This window comes from Euphorbia lathyris, chromosome 8 (genome assembly GCF_963576675.1).
Source record: "Euphorbia lathyris chromosome 8, ddEupLath1.1, whole genome shotgun sequence".
In the NCBI taxonomy this organism is placed as follows: Eukaryota; Viridiplantae; Streptophyta; class Magnoliopsida; order Malpighiales; family Euphorbiaceae; genus Euphorbia; species Euphorbia lathyris.
In genome coordinates this window covers 39065221-39080560 of record NC_088917.1, presented here as the reverse complement: position 1 = coordinate 39080560, position 15340 = coordinate 39065221, and the positions used below count along the sequence as shown (strand labels likewise).

The 15340-nt window shown below is 33.3% G+C and overlaps 1 protein-coding gene and 1 non-coding gene across 2 annotated transcripts; one reads left to right on the top strand and one right to left on the bottom strand.

The window, feature by feature from the left end:
- The first annotated feature begins 254 nt into the window (after positions 1-254).
- On the top strand, positions 255-2797 carry LOC136204130 (uncharacterized). The gene is made up of 3 exons (XM_065995334.1): positions 255-414; positions 830-977; positions 2336-2797. The coding sequence occupies exons 2-3, from the start codon at positions 835-837 to the stop codon at positions 2484-2486; spliced, it is 294 nt and encodes a 97-aa protein (XP_065851406.1). The 5' UTR covers positions 255-414; positions 830-834; the 3' UTR covers positions 2487-2797.
- Positions 2798-11553: 8756 nt separating this feature from the next.
- On the bottom strand, positions 11554-11660 carry LOC136204970 (small nucleolar RNA R71). Its single transcript, XR_010675780.1, has one exon. It is a non-coding gene; the product is annotated as a small nucleolar RNA R71 (small nucleolar RNA).
- Between the last annotated feature and the right edge of the window lie 3680 nt (positions 11661-15340).

Genomic DNA, 15340 nt, shown 5'->3' with positions numbered 1-15340 from the left:
ATTAATTTTAAAAATTATAGTTTATAAATTAAGGATCTAGGATATATTATCTAAGGTTTATGATTTATGAATTGAAGTTTAGAATTTTTAAATTAAGATGTAAAAACATATTTTATTTATTATATATAAAAAATAATGATATATTCAGAAATAAGTTTGTTAATCTGATTTAACTGTAATGTTGTTGTTAATTATGATATTTATGTAGGAAGCCCATTTAAAAATCCACTCCATAAGTGGGCTAGAGAATTCTTCTCAATCCGGATTACACGTTGAACTTGAGCAGTTATGAGGCCAGTCTCACCAAAATTCTCTTAACCCTACACAGCATTCTTGTCCAAACGATCTTCAGCTCTTCTACTTCTCGCTCCTTTCCAATTCACATCACGCAACACGCCTCTCATCCGACAATTGGTTCGCAATTTCTCCCTAACTCTCGCCAATTTTCCTTTCGTGTGATTTTTAATTCAGTTCTCATATTCATTCTTACTGCGTTGATTTGCTTTTTGTTTATTGCGATCGAATAATATTTCCTTCAATTCCATAGTTGCATCTGGTCGGTGTGATGACTTCTTCTCTATAATTGAAACAATTTGAATTCCTTTTCTCGTCCGGATTTTTGAAGATTTAGATTTGTGGTGTGAGATGAATGATGTACAATAAAAGTTTGCTGTTTTTTTTCCTTTCTGTCGAAAAAACGAAGTGGTTTATCATAGTTCATTGTTGGGGATTTTCCTCCAATTTTCCTTTTAAAGGAAACGTTTGTTTTTCCTGATATTTCAACTGTAGTTTGGTTAGGGATTTTGATTAATTTTTATTTTGTTTTCAGTAGCCATGAAGGTTCGGTCGTCTGTGAAGAGGATGTGTGAGTTCTGTCAGGTTATTAAACGCCGTGGACGTGTATATGTGATTTGTTCTTCAAATCCAAAGCACAAGCAACGCCAGGGGATGTCATCATTTGCATTTGAAGGAGCCACGTATGTTTTCTGATACTCTCGTGGCAATTCATTTGCTTTGTTTAATATACTGCATAAGTATGAATTACTCGGAAGGAAATAAATCCGGACCTGAGTTTTTGCCTCTCACAGTATGATTTATATATTAAGATCATAATAGCTTTATTTATAGGTGCTCTGTAGTGTTTCAGTTATCCTTCCATATGCATTGATTCTTTGCTAGACTTCATCTTCATTTAATTGAGAAATAGGTGGTTGTTTAACAATAAGAACCAAACGATGCGATTAAACACAGTTATAGCCTTATAGGATTATTACAGCTAAAAGTTCCAAGATGATTAATCTTAACACGAGTTTTATGTGTGGATGTATATACATTGTGGAAATGGGTTAAGGATATGTAAAGTTTATATGCTAACAAGATCTGATAAAGAATTAAGCTCATATAACTTCTAAAGCATCATCTGTTGACCTATAATGGTAAATCTACTGTAGGATCCTGTGTTTACAATTAAACTTGCTCTAGTGAAGTAAATACCTTCCTCAATTACAGAAAGTAAAGTGCATTTGAAATAATTGATTTTGCAACTAGTTGCAGGCTTTCAACTGTAAAGCATTGTCTTGAAGTTTCTCTAGGGAATACTTCTTTCAATACAAACACATAGACCATTGATGGTAGTTGCACCCGATTTACACTTAACACATAGGTTGACTTCATTTCACACTGGGATATCTGTATACGTGTGGTTGAAATAAGGAAAATTATTGCTGTAATTTGCTTATCATTCTTGAAAGGAGGGAGGGGATGATGGAGAACATCTGTAGTTTTCTGTGCTTGTGAAATTAAAAGTTGTAGAAAGGCACGAAGAGCAGGGTGAATAATATTTTGCTTGGAAGGCTTGGAGTTGGAGGAAAAGGGGTTTATAATTGGAAAAGGGTAAATAAACCTGTCCTTTACCTTACTTTTGATTTTCTAGTGAAATTAAAATGGTGGAAGTAAAAAGGAGAAGACAAAAAAAAGGCTTTGTTCATAGGTATGATAATTTTCTATGCCCATTGATAATGTATGAAGAAAGTAAAGGGTTTATGGTGTTCGGATGAAGGTATACATAAATATCGGTGCAGATTTCTGAATGAGAAAAGCCTTGCTCCATTCTATTTATGTACTTTAGACACATTATAATTGTATTGCTCCATTCTGTTTTGACGTTTCGCTGTTCTTGACTACATTTGATTATCAGTAGCTTTATGGACTTGATCTAGAAAATGTTTTGGACAATCCCTAGAAATAATCTGTGTTGATGTGAGACTGTATGCTACGAGGCATATTCTATTGAAGAATTGCAATTAAAGTTTCATTCTCTTGGCATCTTTTCCAGGTCTGCAGAGGCAAATCCCAAGCCGGAGATCGCACCCAGCCATAGTGTGAGAGTGGGTCTGGCATCAATTCTTCCTACAAAGCATGAGCCATCATCGTTGTTTGGATGGCGTTCAAGCATTGGATCTCTCCTATTTAAGCAAGGGAAATAGAATAGCAAACATGTGATAAAATTACTGAGGTTGGTTGAGGAGGATGATCAACTGATATTGTTGCTTTGAGGCGCCATGATTTTTTCCCCCTAAACCGGTTACTGCAACAATTTTGTAATATCTGAACCTTCCCTCAAAATTTGGTTTAGTACTGTTAATTTACTTACCGAGCTTGATTTCTTCAAATCACCTTATGATAAATGGTTTCCAATGTGAAAGAAACCGAAGGATACTTGTAAATCTGATTAGACAACTGACAAGTGAATCCTATAAAAGTAGTGTCATCCTTTGTATTTTGCTCAAAATACTCAGATGCAGTGTAGAAATAAAGGATGAGCCTTAAACTTTAACTTTAGCTTCTGAGATATATATTTGTTTTAAAATCAACTAGCGCTATGCCTGGGAATTACAGTGTGTCCACATGTATAATTATGTGTATAAATATATGAATAAGCAAGAGCGAGCATTCGAATGTTATTTGTAATTTTTTCTTCGAAAATTGAAATAGTGCACAATAATGTCTTGAATATAATTATATGTTCCTGATTGCAAATAAAATTTTTAAGTTCTTTTATGTCGTTTATTTAGAAACTACAACATATTGAAAATCGGGCGAGGAAGATATAAACTAACATGTGAAAGTAATTGTCCTTGATTTTTATAAATTGTCATGCTAAACAAATAAATAATTAGGAGAGATTGGGATTGAATGGTAATTTGATATCCAATGGAATTAAAGCAAGTCAAGTAATATTGTAATCTGTAATTTTCTCAGCTTTAATCACATATTTTCCTAATCGAGTGTCATTATATAGTCCAATCTACATTGCTAAGTAATATAATAGGTATTTCAATCTTCAATATCAATTCAATTCGTGATTCTGAAGCCCGGTGATGAATTTATGCTATTCAAATATTTTGGTGTATATACATATCAATGTGGCTATGAGAATCATTCTCAACTTTGTAAATAGTATTCGAACAATTATTTTTAAGTTTTTTTTACTAATAAAATGAGATTTTCATTTATGATCCTGAATGTTGGATCAAAAACTTTAGACTTGGATTGCTAATAGTATTGGATATTATATAATACATTTTCTAATATATACCAATTAATTTATAATTTGACATTTTACTAAAACAAAAACCTAATAATTTTATATTTGTTGGCGATATTTTTGGAATATCCCGATTTCAATCTTAGCTTTTGCGAGTGATTGTGCGGACGTGCTAGATAATTAATTCTCAAATGATTTTTAATATACATTGTATACCAAACTTGACTTCTAACAATTAAACGATTGGGCGAAGGATGCAAGGATTGATAAAAATCCTTTTGGGTTCCTAACTCCATCACAGAGAACTTAACTAGCTAAAGCAATGATGACTAAAATGAAATCAACACAAAGGATTTATGAATTTTTTTCCTTATTTATTGATTCTGTAAATATTGTTTTGATTACAAATGATGAAAATTGAAAACGAAAGCGATAATTACAACTGAAAACTATGTTAATTTCATAGAGAAATTACATTGAACGAGAAATTACGTTGAACAAAAACGATTAGTCTTAAGAATGATAATATTGACAAAAGCTGAAATTGAAAATAACAAACTTAAAATTGAGAGTGAATTGGTGACTCGTTGGTGTCTGGAGTTGAAAATTAGTAACGTATTGTGGATGACAACTGTTGTGATTGATCAAACAGAGAATTGAATGAAAATATAAACCGAGAGCTGGAATTTATGTTCAAAGATGTTTGTGAGCTTTTGGAGAAGATGATGATGGTGCCTTGATGGGAACCTAGTCTCAAACAAATTCAAGGATTGAGGAATGAAATTAAAGGCTTAAAGACGAAGACTAAAGCTTTAGAACAAAGCTCGATTGTCTGGAAAAAAGGATTTTGGAAGAACAATTTTAAAAGAAGAAACTGAGTTTTTGCTATAGGAGTTGATTGGATTTTTGGTTGGGTTTGGGATGATAATTTGAGGTCCTATTTATAGCAAAAAAAAAAATTCAAACTTCATATTCCATGATTCCCTGTTCTATCATCATTTCCACTATTGATATTGCAGAGATGGAGCCAAAAAACGTGGGTAATGGACGCGTGAATAGGTGTCGAGAAAATGGCATCAAATCCGTCTCGCCGAGATGTGGTCCGGTCTCGGACGAGGCGTTCGAAAAAAATAAAATTGTTACAACAGCCTGTCTCGCCGAAACAGGCTCAATTTTTTATTATTATTATTTTACCATTTTTTGCTATTTTAATGAAATAAAACGATTTTTTATTTTCATCCCAACAATATTCTTCTAAAATATTCCAATAATATTCATTAGTTTAATTGTTAATTTAATCTATATAATTTTGAATAGAAATATAGTTTTAAAAAACATAATAGTAAATTTAAATTTATTAATTGATATTTACCATTAAAATGTAGTTAGATAAATATGTTTATTATGTTATTAGTTGTTGTTTTTTTAAGAAATAAAACATTTGTTTGATAATGGGTAGTAATTAACTTTGTTGATCATTAAAATAATATAAAAAACCATTCTTCACTATTTTGGCTTTTCCGGACATTCGGATATGAGTCCTTTTTTTTTTGCAACCACACAGATCTATAGATTTATGGACAAGATCAACATTTTCTGTTCTTGATAAGACTGAAGAAAATATAAATGAAATAAGTATAGCTAACAAATGTAGATTTGACGGAAAGAGCACTTCAATAAAGTATATAGATTTCAAACCAGCAAGAAAATGTAAATGTAAAGCTAAAAACTAAAACAAAAACATAGGTGAGAGGAGGATGAAGAAAAACAAGCTTTCTTTTTCCCCTTCTAAGGAAACCTAGTTAGAAGGCTGGAAAGATGGAAAATAAAGAAAAAAAAGAGAGAAAGGAACATGATGGTTGTGGCGGTGACAGGTGGAAGAGGGCTGAGGAGGCAGCTGTGGCAGAAGGAAGGAGGGGAGAAGAGTGATCTTCTCTCTATAAACCTTCCTTTGGCGTTTGAAAAAGAAAGATGAAATTCATTATAAATTATGTTAGTGCTAGAAAGAAATGTAAACAATTTTTTTTTTATAAATATCAATTTTTTAAATCAATGAAATTATAATATTTTAGTATTTTAGATGGATGTCCTTAACTGTTCAAGATAGAATACCATAAAAAAGAACTTAACATGTTTCATTTCAAACTAATTCTAGTTATGTAATACAATTTGAGAACAACAAAGTGTCAAATAATGATCGGACAAAACTTTATGTTCCTTAAAGAGATATTACTTCTATTGCACATACATACTCCTTTTCATCAAATATTAAGTCGAACGCAAATCTGAAAGAAGGGTATAATATACCATGGATGGTTTTAATGTAATCAAACTTGGATGGCCCTCGTACAATGTTCATCAAAATTCCAAGATATTATAATTCCTTCCATTTCTTTCCATATAAACTTATTTGACAATTCAATATAAGACAATTCTCTTACTTCTAGCTATTCTTCATTTGCTTTCATACATTGCAAAAATATAAAACATGTTTTACCACCTCTTTTGACAACATCCCCAATATGACCATCATCATTAAATACATTTGTTCATCTAAAAGCTAAATCTTTTCATACCAGGATCACAATGATTAATATGAAATGCTAATGTTCTCCGTAATGCATCAAAAAGAGAAATATATCTATAATCAAAATAAATACGTCATCCTCTATACCACCATTATCACCATTTCTCTGTTATTGATATAAAATAGTAGTTAAATGGTCATTTTAGTTATTTCTATACTTGAACAAATAATTGATAGTCGTATGCTGATTGCACCACTCCAAATTGATATAAGCATCATACTTTAATAACAACTAAAAATTAAATGACATAATAAATCTCTTATCAAGAAGAATGTGATTTTTCTCAATATTACTTTCATGATATATTCTCATATATAAAAGGTATCCATTCTCATCAATAATTCTATCCTTATTAAATTTCTTCAGGAAGTTCTTCGGAAAAAATTCACAATTCATGCATAGGGATTTTATACTATAAGTACCATTATTACAGATTTTTTATTATTATTATCAACTGATAAGGAGAGAATAATAAAAAAAATATGTGATAATGGATTCTTCTCTTTAAGAGGAATCTCAAATGAAATAATATTGTCAATATTCTTTTCTAGATAGATATTAGTCTTGTAGGTGTAAGAAAAACATTATACGTGCATGAATCATAAAACATTTTTAAAATTTAAGTTGGAAAAACTATCTCCCATCCTACTATAAGGATCTTTAAAAATGTTTTATGGATTCTTCTCTTTAAGAGGAATCTCAACTGAAATAATATTGTCAATATCCTTTTCTAGATAGATGTTAGTCTTGTAGGTGTAAGAAAAACATTATATGTGCATGAATCATAAAACATTTTTAAAATTTAAATTGGAAAAATTATCTCCCATCCTACCATAATGTATGCCCCCCTAAGTCAACTAGGTTTTGGAATTGTTTCAAACACAACAAATACAGTACAAGGAATTAGGAAAAAGTTAGTGTTGGTCCCTAGTAATTAGTTCCAAGGGGGGGATAGGAACTAATGTAACTTTTTCGCTTTTAATTATGCTGACTTAATGTTATTTTAAGAGTTTGTTAACTCAGCGTGCTGGTCAGCACGGCCGATTGATTTGTCAGACAGTTTTAGTACTATGCTGACTAAGACTGCTTGACTTGAGAGTCGGGAATTTGACTCTTGAGAGGTCAGCTTCCAACTCAGCACTCAGATTTACTCAGTTTCAGTTTTAACAATTTATATGCTGAGTAAATATCACAAGCAACACATGCATATATATATATATATATATATATATATATATATATATATATATATATATATATATATATATATATATATATATTCAGAGAAAGAGTTTAGAAGTTACTCAGCACGACTTATCCTGGTTCGGCCTCTCTGCCTATGTCTAGTCCCCAGTTCCTCCTGGGATTTTCAATCCAATACTGAGCTCTTTCAAGGTAGAGCACAAACCCTTTACAAGGCAGTGAGTATGCAAGAGTACGTCCTCTATTCGTCTACTCAGCTCCTACTAAGTACTACAACCCAGCACTTAGATTTTTCTACCACTGAATGCTTACAACCAAGCACTCAGCATACACTCTCAATATTACAATTGATAAACACTTGTTCTCTTTTCAGTAAAGAACACTTTAAAAGATTACACAGAATCACTCTAGCATTTACACAAAGAATAGAAGATTTGGTGTAAGATCTTTGTATTTGAGTGCTTTTAAGATTTCTCTTTTGGATTTTTCTTCTTTGTAATTCGGCAAATGTCCAAGTGAAATCCTTATCCATTTTATAGATGAATTCTGGAGATTAGACCGTTTGAATTTGGTGTGTCCGTTGATTCCAAAACGGCTCTTTTAGTAGACAGCTTCTGGTCAGCTTCAGTTTTGCAGGCCAATCCTGTCATCTGTTTTCTTCAGGTGTCAGCCTTGTCTTCTTCCTACAGACTTGTCTTTTTGTGGCAGTTGTCTTTTACCAATAATCCATTGACCCATGTTTCTTGGAATTAGTCTTCTGTGTATTCTCGAGGCTTCAATTATTGGTGCAGAAGATTGGCAGACTTTGTCCTTTAGTGAACGGATCCTTCATGCTATCCTAACTGTCACTCAGCTTCATTCGTTATCTTCAAATGTTTAACTTCCATGATGAGTTCCTTCTTAGTCAGCTCTGTTCTGTTTATACAATTCTTAACGAGTCTTCTAATTTAGTCAGCTTCGTTCTGGCAACTTTGAAGGAGACTTCTGATATTGAGTTCTACTCTACTCAGCTTCTATTCTTTCATGCTGAGTTCCGTTCCACTCAGCTTGGCTTATGCTGACTTTTGTCCTGTCTAACTTTATATATATATTTTTGCACTCAATATTGAACAAACACATTAGTGCAATTAAATCAAAGCATTTAAATTTAATTGCCTCTTAATCATGGATGATTTTGTCAAATCAAAATCTTGTGGAAAGGTGTTTCAACAAACTCCCCCATTTTGATGTTGGCAAAATACATAATTATGGAACTCAGTTATAAGTTACCCCATGATTGATTTATTTTTGAAATAACTCCCCCGTAAGGGTTGCACATATTGTCTTAACTTAATTCTAAACCTTCCAAGATTTAATTGAATTAACTTTAAGACATTTGTGTATACTGACTTAGTTTAATGTTAGATTTTTTCAAGATCTGAGCTAATTGGATTTAAGTCAGTTTTCAAAAATATTAAAAGTATGTTATTACTCAGTTTATTACATAAGTGTTTTAGTGTTAATGTATACTGAGTATGTTTTACTTCTTAATTTGTTTGTTCAATTTTATTAGCCAGGTTGAGAAAATGGTACTTGTCATAGATTAAGCAAAAACATATGAAGAAAGATTCTATGCTAAGTTATAAACATTGACTAAGCATATCTAGTTCTACTTCTTTTCCTTCATATTGACCTAAGCTTGATGGTCAGCTCGATATACTCCTTTGCCTTTATCTTTACTTCCTGAGGCATTACCTACAAGCTGAGTTCCTTCTTGGCTTTTCTCCCCCATTTTGCCATCATCGGGTTTATAAAGGAAAGTATCATTGCGAGCATGCGTGGAGAGGACATTTGAGTAACGCTGGAGCCTCTTTGTGCTTTCACGCAAGCCATCAATTACAGGTACACTGTCATCTTGGACATGGCGAGAAATCCGGAGAGATCTGCTAATCATGCTGAGTAGCCATTTGTTAAGCCCAAAATATACCTAAAATATCATTAACATTTACATCATTTTTATTACGAATTTGTGTTATTTATATCTGTTTAGATTACTTTTACTTTCGAATATCTTTCTTTCTTGCAAGGTACTTGAATATTTGGTAAAATCCAAATAGGAACGAAAAAGGATCTAAAACAGAAGAAAAACCCTACAAAAGGAGTCAAAGACGACGTAAATCGAAAGCGCCAAGTCGAGGACACAAACGAAAGCAAGAAGTAAGAAAACCTGCCGGGCCGCGACAGTGGATTCCAGACCCGCGGCCGCGACACGCGTGGTATAACCTTTTCTCCCCTTCGTCCGTCGCTCAGCTCAGTGCTACGTCATTCACGGCCGCGGATTACTATCCTCGGTAAGTGCAGAAATTCACCAAGAGCATTTAACACATGCTGAAAATCCAAGAAACGCGTTCGTTCAAGTGGATAAAGACGTCCTTTCACAACGGACACGACTCTTAACCAACGGATACGTCACTTCAAACACAACTCTTCAACATCTATAAATAAAGAGTTGATGTTGAGAAAAAGTGTAATGAAATGCTATAATATAGATATAGAAATCAGAGCGTAGAACTTATGTCGAAGTTCTAAGTAAAAACATTTCGAGAGTTAGAAATTAGATTCTGTACAAAACAAGATGAGGTACACATATTGTTTATAGTTTAATTACAACTCAGTAGCGTTTAGACATTGTTCCATTTTTAGTTTGCATCATGGTAGTGGCCGACCGAATCCCTATTACGAAGTTACAGCGAGAAGATTGAGTAAAGTGTTCGCCCCCGAGCCTGACAACCTCCTAGGAAACCCAAGGAAGCGGAACCGATCAAGCCCTTCACTTGCACGCCCTCGAAGAACTCGATGCTCCTTATTCTCTGTAAACTTGTATCAATTTATATTTCATCTAATAAAGTCCGCTCTATTCGACAAATCGTTATGCAGCACTTATGGTAACCAATCCAATATAAGTGAGGCTGGTGTTTTCATTAATATGCACTTGAATTCAAAATCATTACAAGGAAACTTTGTTGAACACTTAGGCAAATTATCATCTCGAAAGAGTTTTAATTTGAGTAAGGGCAACTATCCCGAAAGGGTTTTGTCGCGTTCAAAGCCAATTAATTAGAGGTTCCGTCATTTATTTCATCATCATAATCGATACAAAGTTTAAGTTGTTTTCTTTGCTTAATGCAAATGAACAAATTCATTCATTTTTCTAATAAGTTCTAAATGTTCCTGTTTTGTAAAATTCATCCTTAAAATCAGATGATCTTTCTAACAATCGATTTATTCTAAATACATAATCTTATTCCAGCATTTTCAAATACTCAAAGTTCACAAATTCAATCAAATAAATTTCCTAAATTCAATTAATCCAATTTTCACTTTTCATTTACATTTAATAATAAATCCAACAAGTTCGAAATTAATAATTCAAAAATAAGTTTTTTCGTTAAAAAACGTATCCCTGTGGGATCGATATTTTTATTACTACAAGCGAAACCGTGCACTTGCGGAAATCGCTCAACAAGTTTTTGGCGCCGTTGCCGGGGATACGCCAAAATTTTTGACAAATTTTTATTTTTTGTATTTTATTTTCGAATATAGGTTTATACATTATTTTTATACAATTTTTATATTTTATTTATTTTTCAGTTTATATAACACATTTTGTTTTCAATTTTGTTTTGAAGGTAGTTTGGCTCGTGTAACAATTTCAAGTTCATGCGCAGTTCGCGAAATTCGGGCACGCCACCAGATCCTTTTGATCCAGAAATTGAAAGAACACTTAAGAAAAACAACAAAAACAACAAAAACAAAGACAAAACACCCTTAAAAACCAAAGTAGTCCAGCCAGAAATCATGGCCGATCCACCGACACTTATGGATTATGCTAGGCCAGGAATGGCCGGTGTAACTAATAGTGTAGTTAGACCCCGTATAAACGCAAATCAATTTGAAATTAAGCCTGCTTTGCTTAATATGTTGCAAAACAACGTAACGTTTTGCGGATTGCCTAACGAAAACCCTAATGCACATTTGACAAATTTCTTAGAAATTTGTGACACTTTTAAAATTACTGATGTAACAGCCGAAGCAATCAAACTTCGCCTCTTTCCTTTCACTTTGAAGGATAAGGCAAAAATTTGGTTAACTTCTATGCCTGCTGCAACATTTGAAACTTGGGACCAATTAGCCCAAGCATTTTTACAAAAATATTTTCCCTTAGCAAAAACCGCAAGAGTCATCAAAGAGTTGACATCTTTTACACAAAATGATAATGAAACTCTTTATGAAGCTTGGGAACGTTTTAAAGAACTTCAACGTTTATGCCCACACCACCAATTGCCAGATGCACTTTTAATGCAGACATTCTATAATGGATTAAATCCTACGACTAAAGGTTCATTAGATGCTATGTCTGGAGGGTTATTTATGAAGAAGACGTCCGCCCAAGCAAGAGAACTTTTGGAGGAAATGGCAATCAACAGCAGGATGTGGCCCGCAGAGCGTGGACATATACCAACGGCGAAACCATCATCCTCATGTACATCATCGGTTAAAGGTATAATGAATCTTGATCCTATAGCAATGTTACAAGCCCAATTTTCTGCCTTATCGCACAAAATTGATAAATTTATGGCACCATGCGATCCTAATGATCCGATCCAGAGAGACATTGACTACGAAGGTATGAATGAGATAGAACAGGTAAATTTTGTCCAAGGACAAAACCAAACTACTAATCCTTATTCTAATACTTATAATCCTAGATGGAGAAATCATCCTAACTTTAACTGGAAAGATGGTAATAATAATAATAATGCAAATGCTAATCAATATCGTATAAATAATTATCAAAATCAAACAAGAGATACGATTAGCACTTTATCTTCAAAAATCGACAAATTTATAGATGCTATGAATGGAAAGGTAAGTAATCAAGACGATGGTTTTAAACGGATCGAAAATAAATTCGATCAGCTTATCAAAAACCAATCATCTAGCATCCATAATTTGGAGGTTCAAATTGGACAACTTGCTAAATCAACTCCATCCCGCAAAGAGGGAAGTCTTCCCAGCCAAACGGAAGAAAATCCGAAAGAGCATGTTAAGGCTATCACTCTTCGTTCGGGGAAAAACTACTTAGGTCCGGAAATGCCCGGAAATTCAACTTTACCTGGAAATGATTTACCAAAACCCAAAGAAGATACGTTAAAACAAAAAGATACACCAATTTACTCTAATCCAAAACCTTTTGTACCAAAGCCACCTTTTCCACACAGGGTCCGAAATAAGGACCATGATAAACAACTTTTATCATTTTTAGACAAACTTAAAAATTTGCATATAAATTTAACATTCATGGGTGCAATTACGCAAATTCCTAATTATGGAAAATTCTTGAAAGATTTAATTTCAAAAAAGATTAGTTGGGAAGGAATTTCATCCATTTCACTTTCTGAAGATTGTAGTTCGATAGTATCAAGCAAATTACCTACTAAACTCAAAGATCCCGGATGCTTTACCATTCCGTGTACTTTGGGAAATATGGAATTCCCAAGTTGTCTTTGCGATTTAGGAGCTAGTATAAACTTGATGCCATTGTCTATTTTTGAGAAATTAGGATTAGAAGAAGACATCAAGCGTACCAATATGGTTTTGCAATTAGCGGATCAATCCACTAAAAGACCATATGGTATAATTGAAGACGTTTTGGTAAAAGTTGACAAATTTATTTTTCCTACTGATTTTGTTATCTTAGATTTTGCTTATGATGTTAATTGTCCGCTAATCTTTGGTAGACCATTCACGAACACGGGACGTGCTCTAGTTGATGTGTCGGAAGGAAAAGTAGTTTTACGAATAGGTGACGATAAGATCGAGTTCGATATGAATCAAGCGATGAAATATCCTATGGAGGATTTCGCTTGTATGAAGCTTGATTTAATTGAAGAATGTGTTAATGACATTGTAAAAAGAGAAGAAATAATAGAACCTATAATGGGCGAAGAATTAGAAGATAAGGACCCAGAGCCTTTGATTCGAGAAGATGGACCAGTTCCGCCTTCAGTAATAGTTCCACCTAAATTAGAACTTAAAGAACTACCAAACCATCTGAGATACACTTTCCTAGGCGGAAGTGACACTCTACCTATAATCATCTCTAACAAATTAACAGAAAATCAAGAAGAAAAATTGAAAGAAGTTGTTAGAAATAGAATAGGAAGTATGAGATGGCAGATTTCAGATTTAAAAGGAATTAATCCTAGTATTGTAATGCATAGGATTCACTTAGAAGAAGATAAGCCACCTAAAGCGGATAGACAAAGACGTTTAAATCCGAACATGAAAGAAGTAGTAAAAAATGAGATTACTAAACTTTTAGACAATGGAATCATTTATCCTATTTCGGATAGTGAATGGGTTAGTCCAATCCATTGTGTACCCAAAAAGGGAGGTATAACTGTAGTAAGGAATGATGAAGGTGAATTAATACCTACGCGAACCACCACCGGTTGGAGGGTTTGTATAGATTATAGGAACCTAAATAAGGCAACTAGGAAAGATCATTTTCCTTTACCTTTCATCGATCAAATGATCGAAAGGATAGCCGGTCATGCATTTTATTGTTTTCTTGATGGTTATTCCGGATTCTTTCAAATATATATTTACCCGGATGACCAAGATAAAACAACCTTCACATGTCCTTATGGAACATTTGCATATAGAAGAATGCCTTTTGGTTTATGTAATGCACCAACAACTTTTCAACGTTGCATGACTGCAATATTTAATGATTTCATCGAAGATATCATGGAAGTATTTATGGATGATTTTTCAGTTTATGGAGATTCTTTTGATGCATGTTTAAAAAACTTAGATAGAGTTCTTTCTAGATGCGAAGAAACGAATTTGGTATTAAATTGGGAAAAATGTCATTTCATGGTCGACGAAGGAATTGTTTTAAGTCATAAAATATCTGAAAAAGGATTAGAAGTGGATAGAGCAAAGACTTCAATAATAGAAAAATTACCCCCACCAACAACTGTCAAGGGAGTAAGATCATTTCTAGGACATGCAGGTTTTTACAGACGATTTATAAAAAACTTTTCTGTGATTTCCAAACCACTTACTAATTTACTTATGAAGGATTCAACCTTCGACTTTAATGAAGATTGTATTAAAGCTTTTGAAACATTGAAAACAGCCTTAGTCAGTGCGCCCATAATTGCTAAACCCGATTGGGATTTGCCTTTTGAAATCATGTGTGATGCAAGTGACCTAGCAGTAGGATGTGTTTTAGGTCAAAGAAAGGATAAAAAATTACATGTTATTTATTATGCAAGTCATACATTGTCCGGTGCACAATTAAATTACACAACAACAGAAAAAGAGATGTTAGCCGTAGTATTTGCATGTGATAAGTTTAGGTCATACGTGTTAGGATCTAAAGTTATTATTTATACAGATCACGCAGCTTTACGTTATCTGTTTGCTAAGAAAGATGCAAAACCGCGTCTGATTAGATGGGTTTTGTTGTTACAAGAATTTGATATAGAAATTAAAGACAAAAAGGGAGTAGAAAACCTTGTCGCCGATCATCTATCGAGACTAGAAGATGAAAACGGTCCTATAGGTGAAACTGTCGGTATACGAGATGATTTCCCCGATGAACATCTCTATCATGTAGAAAGTATCATGTCACCATGGTATGCAGATTTTGCTAATTATCTTGCAACCGATATCGTTCCGGAAGGATTATCTCCCCAACAGAGGAAGAAATTTTTCTTCGATATTAAACAATATTTTTTGGAAGATCCCTTTCTATTCAAATCATGTGGTGACGGGATAATTAGGAGATGTATTGGAGAAAATGAATATGAATCTATAATAACAGAATGTCATTCCAGCTCGTATGGAGGACATAATGGAGTTAATAAAACGGTAGCTAAAATATTAGAATGTGGTTTCTTTTGGCCTACAATGTTTAAGGACGTTGGTTCATTTATTACTCGTTGTGATA